The sequence below is a fragment of the Triturus cristatus genome, chromosome 4_1 (assembly GCF_964204655.1).
Source record: "Triturus cristatus chromosome 4_1, aTriCri1.1, whole genome shotgun sequence".
In the NCBI taxonomy this organism is placed as follows: domain Eukaryota; kingdom Metazoa; phylum Chordata; class Amphibia; order Caudata; family Salamandridae; genus Triturus; species Triturus cristatus.
The window spans coordinates 77,682,985-77,696,357 of NC_140585.1; the positions used below are offsets into that span (position 1 = coordinate 77,682,985).

The 13,373-nt window shown below is 44.9% G+C and overlaps 1 protein-coding gene across 1 annotated transcript in view; it reads left to right on the plus strand.

The window, feature by feature from the left end:
* Positions 1–13,373, plus strand: part of LOC146839571 (carnosine synthase 1-like) — a 464,396-nt gene that overhangs the window by 139,642 nt on the left and 311,381 nt on the right. The window contains exon 4 of the mRNA XM_085650354.1: positions 7,796–7,885. Within this exon, the coding sequence (XP_085506480.1) occupies positions 7,796–7,885 (90 nt within the window). The remainder of the gene's footprint in view (positions 1–7,795; positions 7,886–13,373) is intronic.

Below are 13,373 nucleotides of genomic sequence, written 5' to 3' on the forward strand. Positions count from 1 at the left end.
ACAACGGCCCCCACAGCGCAAATGATGCCTGGCTTTCACCTTGGGGTGCCCAGGAGTGGACATCTCATAGGAAAAAGCAGGAAGGGTTCCACAGCGGTATGAGTACAAGCGCCAGGATGCCTCCGGGTAGCTGCGCGCTATACAAATACATCACATTTACATTAAATGACCATACATCATGGTCCCTCCATTAAAGCAGTGGGGACCTGCACAAACGTGATGTGGTCTGGGGACCCAAAACCAATGTAACAGTGTCAAAGCCTGTGATTCTTTGTCTTTCAAAAACAGCAAATTAATTATTCACAGGGAATGACTCACTGTGTGCCCTTAGAACTAAACGCAGCACAAAGGGGTCAGTCAGCTCCACCTTGCCAACACAGACCAGATACAAAGCCCACTCTGGTGGCCCAAAGGCAACAACCAGGTGTCGCGCCCTGTCATTACTTTAAGCACTAGCAACCAACTCCAGGGAATGAAAAAACGTGTGCTCCTGGGACCCAAAAACAGCTTTTAATAGTGCATCTCTCCTTCATAGCAGCCTCAGAACACACATGGTGCACAGCCTGCCCGGGGGCCCAAAGCTAAAAAACAGGGAGGGGCGACGCATTATCATCACAATCCTCAAACACAGCTGTAGGAGCCATGGGAGCATGTTCAACTCTATCCAAGACCCGGGACAAACTGCTCCAGCGCTGCGGCACTCCTTGAATATTCAGAAGAAACCAGAAACATTACATTTTTCTGCGATTTTGTTTTCACATTACTTTCATGGTAACCAACAGTGTTAAAAGTCTACAAGAACAGTAAAATAATAATAATGTGTCAAGTAAAGAACTGCAAGGCTTGCACACGTCCCAGCTTGTCATTCTTTCAAACACCTTGACTTCTATGACCAAAAGAAATTGTCAGAGCCACTGGTCGACTAACCCCTCGCCTTGGATAAAAATACACTCCAAAATCCAAAAGCTTGTGTGAATTAATTTTGCATTAACTACTGCTCAGGATGATGTATAGATAGCCATTTGGTTCCTACTCAGGGTTTTAGCCTGTCTGTTACATTAGTAGATGAGCAAGTAAAAGTCTAGGTAAGTTTCTATTTGTGAATCGCCAGGACTCGGACTGAAACAACCATGCAGCCACTGAAAGACACCAACCAGGGCACAATTCCGGGGTGCACAGCGTCCACCCATTATTTTCACAGGGTGAACGCTGTCCACCCTGCCAAGAAGTTGGCCCCACAGAAATATGCTGAACTTGTCCAGGTGTAATTTTCAGACTCCTAGACAAGTTCAGCAGCACCTGCACATTGTCTGCTTTTCATTCCCAGCAGCAACGTGCAGGCAGCAAGGTTTTTTTTTCATATTTATCTCCAGCTGGAACAACGATAAAGGGCAAGTTAAGGGGCCTTTAGGCCTCCTTTTGATCGAGTGGCCTGGAACTTCACATTTAAATGTAAATACAACGGAGGGAAACAAAAGCACACAGCTGGTTATCTCTTCACAGGTACTTAAGAGAGGCATGCTTTTGACTTTGTTAGGCCCCTTTATGTAAGTGCATGAACTGTAAGTATCTCAGATGTGTTGGTCGGTCCCAGTATTTACACACAATTTAAATAGCACTATTTTACTTTCTTTTATAATGCTACACATCCCTATGCAGTGTCAGAGCGATTTACATAACATACAGATTGAAAAAAAATCATGCAAGCGTGTAAATCAGTGTACAAGATGTGTTGCATGAGTCAGTGAGGGTTAAAAGTTGTAGCAGTCACATATCCTAAATAGCTCACTGTGCTATATTAAAAGGTTTACTATGTATGAACTGCAAGTAACAAAAGGATCGGTGTTCAAAGCAGTAACCTTACCCAACTACATAAAAAAAAATCTGTCATCTGCATATTACATGATGTGCTTTGCAGGCATATTAACCTTCTATACTACTATTCTAGCCTACAACAAGTCAGGACTATTGGCTTTGTCAATGGTTATTAGTTGCATAAGATAACTAAGCTGCAACTATGGCTTGTTACATATAATATTGAAAAAGCTTACACTTAAAGCCCTGGTGATAATACCACAATGTTGCTGCGCTTGCAATTCAAAAAGAGAGCAGCAGGGCACAATGGGGCTTCAAGACACTGTGAGACATTCGGATCATCGGATTATCATGAAAAACGCTCATTTTCCAGTTCACAATGGCCTAGGGTGGGCCAGGGCAATCCTTGGGTGGGCCTGGCCCACCCTCTAGAACCGGGCCTGGTCGTAGGTATCAAAAAAATAAAAATGAATCAGTTTTATTTACATTATTCATCACTTGGGCAGTAATTGCAGCGATGATCCGAAAGCAGCAATGATACAAACTAGAGCATCCCTATTTCTGGAATAAGTGAAAGAAGTGTGCTCTGCTTCAGATCTCTGGGGAGCATGTAAATATCTGAAGGGCGGCAACATGTAGGCATCCACAGCACAACTCCCTCTGGGTACAAGAGACTGTGGCTGCCTGTACCCCACCTCCCATGCCAGATTTCTCACAACTCGATATCTGTCTGAAAACACAAAATGGCTCGTTCTGAAGCTATGACAAGATTTCTCTTGGGGCTACTTTATCCAAAGCATCACTGGGAATAAAAGAAAATAAATAAATATATATATATTTAAAAATCTAGTTGTCCTCCAGGTTTACGACCAAAACTTAGAAAACAGCTGTTGTGCGAATAGCCAGTGAAGACTTTTGTATTGGTGATCACACTGTTCACATGCTTTGTGGAAGTCCTGATAACAGCCCACTATGCAGAGAGAAGCAGCACCCACCTAAGGGAGGCAGAAGCAAAGGTAGAGGGGGAAAGGCCTTGTGATGACGTAGTAAGAGTGCGTCCTCTATTGAGATGGCAAGAGAGACCCCCAGTAGTTTGCAAACTACCAGTCTGTTTTTTTTCTTTCGCTCTATGCATGGGGAAAAAACTGAAAAATATGCCAGCAACGGTTATCAAAGAAGGGAGTGCTGGCAATATGGTTGTAGGTATGGTGTTACTTCTTGTATCACATAGCTGAATGCAATGACAAACAGCAAAATACAAGTCAGGCGGCACACTATGCTAAGGGTAAGTGTTTTAAAGCCACGTCCTTAATTAAATCGGCCACCCCCCTTTGTGAGACACCCCCCCCCTAGTTTTTTCATCACACTTAAAGCCCTGTAAGAAAACTCTTCTCTTACCTCACTCGTGACTCGTTCCACTTCCAGGGTCTCTATGGCAGGCAGGGGCGAGGTTGGTTCGAACTTCTTTAGCCGCCAGACCTGTCTCCAGCGCCATCACATCACCCAGATATCAGCAGACTGCCCCCAGGCCAGAATGAGCGCGAGAGCGCGTAGCGTGAAGCGCGTGACGCATCACTGCTACGCCGTTCTCATCGCGAGGGCAGGGCTGGCCAAACTAAATTCATGTTTTTTTTTTACGTTGCCCAGGGCCGTCATTGGTAGCGCTCGCGCTACAAGAGTGATTGACGGCCCTGGAGGCTGGTAAGTGCTAAGTGCGCTCAGCGCACACTTTCAAACTGGGTCGCGCCCGCACGCGCGGCACTGGTGATCGGTTGCGGCCGCGGCGTCCGTTATAATTTATTTGGGGACACAGTGTACCAAAATAAATTATAAAGGCCGCCACGGCCGCAACAGGCGACCAGTGCCGCGCGGCCACCCCCAAAATTGTGCCGCCTGGGGCGGACCGCCCCCCTCGCCCCCCCCTAGCTACGCCAGTGCCTTCACTTCCCACCCCCTAATCCATTCAACTTCCTTCCAGTTATACATACAAAAAGAATAGATAACCACACTACATTTTCAAGATAGGGTATCACAAGCCATTGCTTATTTGCAAATTGAATGGAAAAAGACCCGCATGACTTTCCATCTCAGAGAAATACAAATGATTAGCAAAGTGCAAATATTCTGTTAGAACGTGCAAGGAAAATTACTCAAACAACGTTGTACAAAGTCAGGTGGATATAAAAAATGTCTGCACTCATGTTTATATTATATAACCTTTTCCTCAAATGGTCCTAGATCATGAGTTCAACATTTACCAATTGCCTGCTATCACTAACCTATAGCATCAATAATAGATAATTTGATTTAGCCCCTCATAATATGACAGTACTTCATTTTCAGATATTCTCCATTATAGGATTGTTAACAGAGAAAATAAGAAACAAATGGGTTTATGTAAGAAGGCTAATCTGTGAGGGCACTAACATTAATGTTCATAAAATCCCATATTTCTTCTTCTTGCAGCATAAGCATATTCTGTTGTGGAACAGAAACTGAAGGGGGCTTGCAGGCTGAAAGGAGCATACTGCAACACATGGGAAGACAACTGACACATAGACAGCACCCTAAAATAATCCCTCCTATAACCAAGGCTATCACTAATAGTTTCCAACCCAACCTGACCAAGTCCAGTCTCCAGTATCCTGATGTATTTCAGCAGCAATTTTGTGAAGTTTTTTCAGAACGTGCAAGGAAAATTCCTCAAAAAACGTTGTACAAAGTCAGGTGGATTTAAAAAAAAAATTCTGCACTCATGTTCATATTATATAACCTTTTCCTCAGTTCCCACAACCGTGTTGTTACAATGCAACCCATTACATGGCAAGTCGTTACAACTATGCTATGGGGGCGCGCTGGACTTAGGAATAGTATAATTTATTATATTCCTTCTCCAGTTTGTGCAACAGCAGGGGAGGTGTTGGATTGTAAATCCAACACCTTTTGCCTCCTACAGCAAGTCGTTGTAACGACTTGTGATGTAATGGTTCCCGTTGTAATGGCATGCAATCTACAGCATGTGCTGTAAACACTGTTTCTCATCATGAGTACCAAGGGCACTGTGACCAGGGAAGGCCTCAAAGGGCTGCAGCACCTATTTTGCCGCCCTTAGAGGCCCTGTTCCTTAACACTCACACACTGCTATTGCAGGCTCCGTGTTTTGGTGCAAGGAAGAGTCGACATAACACACAGCCCTGTGTGCCATGCCTACGATCTACTGCCTGTGACCTAGGTAGGGCACCCCTCTAGCAGGGTTCACTAGAAAGCCTCCCTGACCGAGCCTGCAGCATCTTTTCCATACTGGAGATCTCCATTGGAATCCACAGGGTCCCTGACGTTTCCTTTGCACTCTGCATCCGGCCATCCTATGCCGATGGTGGTGCAGCTCCGGTGCTGATTGTTGACCCCTGAAGTGCTGATCCCTACCCCAGGAGCTCTGCTCCTACAGCCAAGTGTCCGGCTCGCAAGCAGTCCCTGACCGGAAACCCACTTAACGCCACTGGCTAACATTGGGTCCCTGCACTCTACACCCGGCCGCCCTAGTGCCCCTGGTGGTGCAATTTGAGTGCCTAACTGGACGTTGAGGAACTTTGGTCCTAACGCCCAAAACTACTTCTCGTAAGTCGTTAACTTACCTGAGAACCGTTAACAATCTTTTTCCTATAAGAACCAATGTTACGAGTTTTGTTCCTAAAAAATGTCAGTGTTGATCTACTGTTTTGTATGAAAAGAAAGTAACTGTGTTTTAATTTAAGAACTGTCGTACTTACTTGGCAACATCCAGTGTGTGATATCTCAGCATATCACCTCAAGTCCTGAAAGTAACTGAAAAGTAATTCAAAAGTAATCAAAAGAAATCTGGCTGTATTTTAAACTGTTCTGAAATGTATCCAAACCTGTAAACAATTCCAATTCAAACCACAATTGCATTTCTGTGTACAGCTTTAGAATTTGAAAGTATTTCTTACTTGCCTGTGCCAAGTCCTGCTTGAATCTACAAAATAAAATATAAGTATACCTTTTTTATACTTATCTAATTGGTCTGATTTGAGTCACCGAGTGGGTCATAAAAATAGCAAAGAAAAAGGTAACCCATAAAGATACTTGTAGATCTGAGAGAAATAACTCCCACACGACCTGTATTTGTTCTATATGGGCCCGCTAGGATCTAGGGTACTAGGATCTCTAAGTCATAAGCCTAACTGCTCACCCACACTACCCCAAAGTGAGCTGTTGGTACTTGTCTAATTTAGCCTCTGCTACAGCTTCCTACACACGCAAATTTGGATAACTTAGAACAGGGTATATTGGGCTGTACATGAGACCTAGAGGATCCAAGGTGGGAATGCGATTCACGAATCTAGCGTCACTACTAGTGAACCGCCTCCTAACTAAACACCGGAATTGCCCATCTGCCCCAGGGGTGGAGGACTGGCAGGAGGATGTCCATCGTTGGGGTCTTGCAGAAAGTGCAGCCCTCAGGTGAGAGGAATACAGGGGTCTGCGTAAAATGCCCATCTCCATGGAAAGGGATATGGAATGGGATATGATATTGGGGGCTTAAAAGCACAAGGCTCAGATCCCTGATGTGATACTATGGCATATGGGTCAAGTGCTAATTGCGCCCTTGTGGAACTGTATGCTGCAGAGGTTCCAGCACCAACAAATCTACTGGTCCGTATCCAGACTTTAACACACACGCACATGCACGTCTCCCCTGACAATGGATAGAACAGCTCCTTGGTGACTTTTTGATTGTTTTGGGATCCGAGTGGGGAGTTGGTTATATTATATAATTGTTTTTTTTTTCCATCTTGGCATGACTGTGACTGAGATTAAATGACACACCCTTGGCACTGTATGCATATCCTATTGTTTTGATTTCCTGCACTAACTTGCTCATTAAAAAGTAATTCTCCTGTAATATCTAATTTGATGAAAATGCAATAAAGTTTGTGTTAAAAAAAGTTTGCTCATTGTCTGTGAGTGAGTCCAGCATTTATATGCATGTAATAAGACTAATAGAGAAGCTTCAGCAGGTTGTGAGTGCTCAGCACTGGAGGTGTGTGATAAGGTGTCTCTGAACCACTGACGCTGCACACATGCGCCTGGAAGTTGATTATACAAGTACCTCTAGTAGCACTACACCCCTAACAACATGGAGTGCACATCTAGTATCAAAGCAACACACAAACAACAAATTGTGTCGCACAGAACCACTAACACCTTGGACAGCCCCTTGTGCTGCAAGGCACCACTAACACCTTGGACATCCCCTTGTGTAGCCTAGCACCCCTTACATGAGGGATATAACCATAGTATTCCTATTGTTAAAGCCCCACATGAGCAGAGCACTGTCCACCTCCATTGTCAGCACCTGCAGCAGCACAGCTCTTCATATGACCATGGACAACAGGTTCAGCAGCACTGAACACGAGCCCTGCACCAACACAGCACCCACACAAAATAATGAGCATCCAGAGCCAACCAGAACCCCCTAACACCACAGCAAAGGGAGCACATTCAGAAGTACAGCACCCACTAACACACACCATGGGTGCACCTCAATAAGAACACCATGGACAGCACCCCCAACAATGTAGCACCCTCTAATGCCACCACACTTGCAACAGCACAATGTACAGCAACACGCGGCCTACCAATAACAGGGGCAGCACAGAAATATATCCATGCAAACATTTTCTTCTGAAATGAAATTCCTCAACACAGTCAGAATCACGTCCTATATAATTTACTGGGCTAAATTACTTGTCTACTTTCCTTCCTAGCTTATCTGATGACGAGTGCTTGATAGTGGGTTAGGTGCAGGTCGAGAACTTTTTATGTAGATGTATGGACGGCCATCATTTTGACAGTTCTGAAGTTGGTGTTTTTGAAAGATGTTTATGCTTTCAAAAGGTACTACGGTAAAGAAGAGCGTGTTCATGACTCTAAAATAACTGATGTATTCTGTTTTTAGGATTCACATTGTCTGACGTCACGGTCTGTATCTTGGGAAGCCCATCAACATGCCTTTCCATCCTGCTGGGAGGTGCAAACTTGTGTCCAGGTGAGAAGAGCTGACCTACACACCGTCCACCGTCCAACAGTCTGCTCGGTGTGCACAGACCAGTTCAGATTTTTGCTTGAACTAATTTCTTGGTAAAAGAGTGCATCACTTAAATGTATGTAGAGACCAACATAGTCAATTACTTTTCAATGGTGTTTATTTGATTCATTATGCCATATGTGAGAAGTTGGCCTGATATATGATGTCACTAGTTCTAGTTTACACCTTGTATCAGTCCAAACAACCCTTATGGTGATTGGTTGTAAAGTCAACCTTATAGACCAGCTATCCTAGTGGTAGCATGGACAAGAGCAGTCTTAGGCTAAACTCTGAATGGCATGTGAAGCCAGCTGTGATACCATATATAATCCCTTGAATACCAAATGAAAGGACACCACAACAGATATATATATAAAATAAAGTGTATTTATTCTAGTCAAACCCTCAGCACTCTTTATGAGATTAGAGGTAAGTACAACACAGTCTTATTTAAGCATACATTAAGTCACACAGGTAAGTAATACAGTTAGGCCCTAGGGACCACGCAAACCATATACTAAGTAAGTGGTATAAGGACCACTGTCACGGAAATAGGATAGGCCTAGGCCTAGGGAATCGCTGGGGCTACACTACACTACCAACAGTCAGGAAGTGGGAGGCCCACGGGATTCAGGTGCAGAGTGGAAACACTCACGCGTAATGCGTTAAAGTCAATAGAAATAGTAGTATTTAGAAATGAAGAGTTTTAGGACACTTCGGAAGGAACTAGGAGTTAGAGACTTGGAAACTAGACACTAGGATAGTCAATACCCTTGTGAGCACCGGAGTACTCAAGTTACCTAGCCCACGGGCTGCGGGTGCATAGGGGTGAACTTGCGTCGAGTTTCCTCGTCGACTCCTATGGATGCCTGAAGAAAGATGCTGACAGGCAGTTAGTGAAGAGTGCCCGGTGGATTCCATGGATGGAATCAAGAAGAAGTATACCTGCAAGCAGAGGGGACAGAGTCTAGGTCACCAGCCAGGAGCCGGGAAGGAACAAGGAAGGAACTAGGCGATGTCGTGAAGATGCAGGTGCAGAGGTGAAGCTTGTCACAGCAGCCACGGGTACCAGGAGGCATTGAGGACAACCAGAAGCAGGAGCCGAGCTACCCACGAAGGCTCTTGCTGTCGGCGGCATCGAAGTTGATATCGGACTCAACAAGCCTTGGTAAGCGCAACCCACGCAGGATGAAGGATTCGCTCCTGTTGCAGACCAGGAAGGCCTGAGGTGCTTCTCTTTCGCAGGGAAGCAAGGGCCAGTCTGGAGGAGCCAAACCAGTGGTGAAAAGTCAAGGGTTCGTCGTCGCAGAGGTCACTAGCCAACGGGCAAGCAATCGGACAGACGCGTCGAGCAGGAAAATGCAGAAGGGCCCCGCGCAGAACTCGTGGAGTGTGGAGGGCTGATCTTCGGTGCAGATGGTGCTCGGGGTTGGGGCTTCTCAATCCCTAGAGCACAACTTCGAGGATGCCTCAGAAACTGCGCTGGAAGCTAGTAGCCAATTTTCCCAGGTAGCCGGTCCCACGTCTCTCGTCGCCTCCATGGATCTCAGCTTTGCTGTGGATGTGGATCAGGGTCGGAGAAGTCTGGAAGTCAAGGCGCTGGTCGGGCTCTGCAGTCGGTTCCTCGTAGATCTTACGCAAAGCAAACGGCAGGTCGCTTGATGGTGCCTGTTTGCACAGGGTGGCCACTCCTTGGCCACAAGGGAGATTCTTCAGTCTTCTTCCGTAGTCGAATGTCGAAGGTCCAGAGTTTCTGTTCAAGTTGCAGGTTTTCAGGATAATCCAATTCTGCAGGGCTCAGCTACCTGCTAATATACTAGGCTAGTGGGCTGGGCTACCTGCAAGGTCCCTCCTATGGGCGGGACCAGGAAGGGGGGTGGCTACACCCCCTTTCCTTTGTCCAGTTTCGCGCCAGAGCTGGGGCTGGAGTGCCCCAGCACCGGTTTGAACTGGACTATGCATGGAGCACCTTGTGTGCCCCAGGCATGTCTCATTCCTTTCGGCCCTCCCTGCCCCAATACACTAAAGTCTGTCTGGGGAGGTGTTAGCACCTCCCCAAGCAGGAAATCTATTGTCCAGGCCTCCCTGGCTGGGAGGGCTCCCAGCTGCAGGAGGTCAGACTCGTGTCTGTGGCAGCAGCATCCATTTTGTGATGCTGAGGCTTTGGTCAGAGTTAAACAGCAAAGTAGGATTTTAACATGTCTCTCCCTCTAGAAGGGAGGAATAATATCCTCATCACCAGCAATGGTATGGGGGTATTATTCCAAAGTGTTAGACACCTTACACGACATGTTTTGATAAAGCCAAACCATAGTTACCATAACCGTGTAAGATTATAAGGTACTTAAGAGTATATGGTAGGCGATATCATAGAACAGCTATGAGGACATGGTTCCGAAAGCTGCAGACAGGCTCAGCTCATGCTAGAGCACCATCTCACATGTTACCAAGCACTCTGCCTCCAGGATTGTTAAGGCCTGCCATAGGAGTGGCTGATAGGTACACATGTGTCTATTGTGAGTGTAGATATAGGTATACTATATCTAAGCAAGGGGTGATTACACGACCCTGCCCCAGCTGAGTGATCAGCCAGTTGTGTCTGATTGTAAGGCCAGGCCAGGAGTGGCATAATACATGCTGCAGCCCCTGGTAGGCCTAGGGTGCACCTATGCCCTGGGTACCTAGGGTACACTGTACAGGGTCCAATAAGGTGATCCTTACCAATTGGGTATGTACCTAGGGTACATGGAGTCCATTTTAAAGAGAGAGCAGACAGCTTGAGACCCTGAATGGCAGGATCTCAGGCCAACTAAGTCGAAAAACCAGCTAGACACTAGGCAAAAAGTTGGGGGTAACCATAGTCAGATATCCACCTTCCTACACATATATAAAGGTTAAACAGAACATCTTTCGGTGAACACAATCACCAACATTAAACTCTCTGTAGCCCTTCCAAATACCCACCCCCTACACCGAACCACCCACACATTAAACACACAGGGCCCGATTCACAGAACTCACTTAAGACAAAATCCTGAACTTACTACTTTTGGTATTCACAGAATGCATTAAGTAGTAGTAAAGTTAGGATTTTGTATTAAGTTTGACTTAAGACAGACTTAAGACAGACTTAAGACAAACTTAAGCCAAATTTAAGACAAACTTAGGACAGACTTAAGACAGACTTCAGCGACTCGGATGAAGACGTGTGATACTAGTGGAGGCTTGTGTGCGCAAAAGTGAAAACTTGTATTAATTGACTGTAACGATGTAACATCAAGCAGTGAAAATGTAAGTACAGATCAATGTTATTCAACAAAATGTTTTAATAAAAATAATTTAAAAAAAAAATAATAACAAAACAAAAAGACAGACTTAAGACAGACTTAAGACAAACTTAAGACAGATTTAGGACAGACTTAGGACAGACTCAAGACAAACTTAAGACTTAAGACAGACTTAAGACAGACTTAAGACAAACTTAAGACAGACTTATGACAGACTTAAGATAGACTTAAGACAGACTTAAGACAAACTTAAGACAAACTTAGGACAGACTTAGGACAGACATAGGACAGACTTAAGACAGACTTAAGACAGACTTAAGACAGACTTAAGACAGACTTAAGACAGATTTAAGACAACATCCTAACTTTACTACTACTAAATGTCTTCTGTGAATACCAAAAGTAGTAAGTTTAGGATTTTATCTTAAGTTAGTTCTGTGAATCGGGCCCACAGGTTCATCATTGTACATACGTTTCGAGAATGACAAAGTATCCAAATCAAAAATTGCAAGGTGGAGTCGATCAGTCCCAGTGCTCTCAGAGATGGTGGCATGTCTTGCACCTGCATCCCACATTCAGAAATGCAAAAACGGGACTCCTTAGTTTATTAAACGAGCATTAGCCACGCCAATAGATCTCGGGAAACCGAAGCTATCAGCATGTCTAATCTTAATGCCTTTTAGCCATGCTTAATAGCAGCACCTCTGCTGTTTATCATGGCTGAGAGCGAAGTAAAAAAGCATGAAGCCTGAGCCTTTAGACGTGTAGAATGGCTCGAGGTGTGTGTGTGAATTACCTGGGTGCATAATGTTTTAATTGCAAAATCTTTGCAACAAATAAAAAGATATATATATATTTTTTTCTGTAGTCCTCATTTCACCATGACTGCTGCATTCTGAACCGTTTAGGTATACCCTCGATCCGTCTATGGTCCATGCAGGTTTAGGCCGAAAAGCAGCAAACATTGCAAGTATAAAACAAGCCACAACTTGCCCAGATTCACAGGATGTTGAACCTGCAGCCAAGACACAAACCCAATTCCTCTGCTTCAAAGTCAGCCAATCAAGCAGTTTCGCCACATTCTACCCCAGTGCTTATAAAAGGAAGCATAGAGGAACGCTTTTAGCAAACTAGGAGGCAAGCTTTTCACTGCACATACTGATAAAAAATCACATCAACAAAACATGTAGGTTTGTAATCCTTGTTGGAAGTTTAAATTGTTGATGTGATCGTACCTTGGTCATAAATCAGACTTAAAGAGCGTGCGTTGATATCTGACTCGTGTTGCAGAGGAGCAGCGCCGGCATGGTCCGTCCACATGTGCAGCTATTATCAAGGAGGGTGAGCAAATCAAGATAGTAGTAATCCGCGCCATACATTTGGAACGGGAAAGCAACCAACCGGATATCACAGGAGCAACATTCCAGTCACGTGCTCAATTGTACATCAAAAAAGCAAATCAAGGGAGCAGTACTCTATATTTGGGACGGTATTTGGGGGAGTGAGGGCGGATGGGAGGAGATGGAGATGATCAAAGCACGAGCACTGTGTAGAGTATTGAAAAGCAAAGAAAAAAGTAAGTCCTACAATGTTCCTAAAAACGGAAGCAGTTGATGTTCACAAGCACTTGGCCCATGCTCTGGGGAGGGCTAAACACAAGAAGAGGCATGACCATGCATGCAATGGACACATGGTGACAAAGCATATGAGACAGATGATGGAGCGAGCTAATGGGAAGCCTGGGGGAGGGCTGAAGCTCACAGATTAAACACAACACATGCGCTGTCTAGCCTAGACCTAAAAACTGACTTTTGTCGGAAAGATAGTACGCTACTTTCTCATGACCTAATAGCTGCCAAGGTCTAAGTAACCCCAAGTTCATAGGTTGGCTTTTTTGGTTTTCCACATAGAGAGAGAATGGTGTGTTTGGCTGTCAGGAGGAGATGGAATATCCTTGTACCCATATAGAGTGGCGTGGGTATAGCCCTGCCAATGGTCTGCCTATTAAGGCCAATACAGAGAGTCTGTCTATGGTCTGACCGTGGATCTACGAGATTGCAAAATAAGATATTTTCCAAAATCAACTAAATGTGAGCAGGACCACAGGATGTGTATGAGAGAGGCTGTTTCTACACCAGCAAGCATCAGAGTAAGCAGGGTTG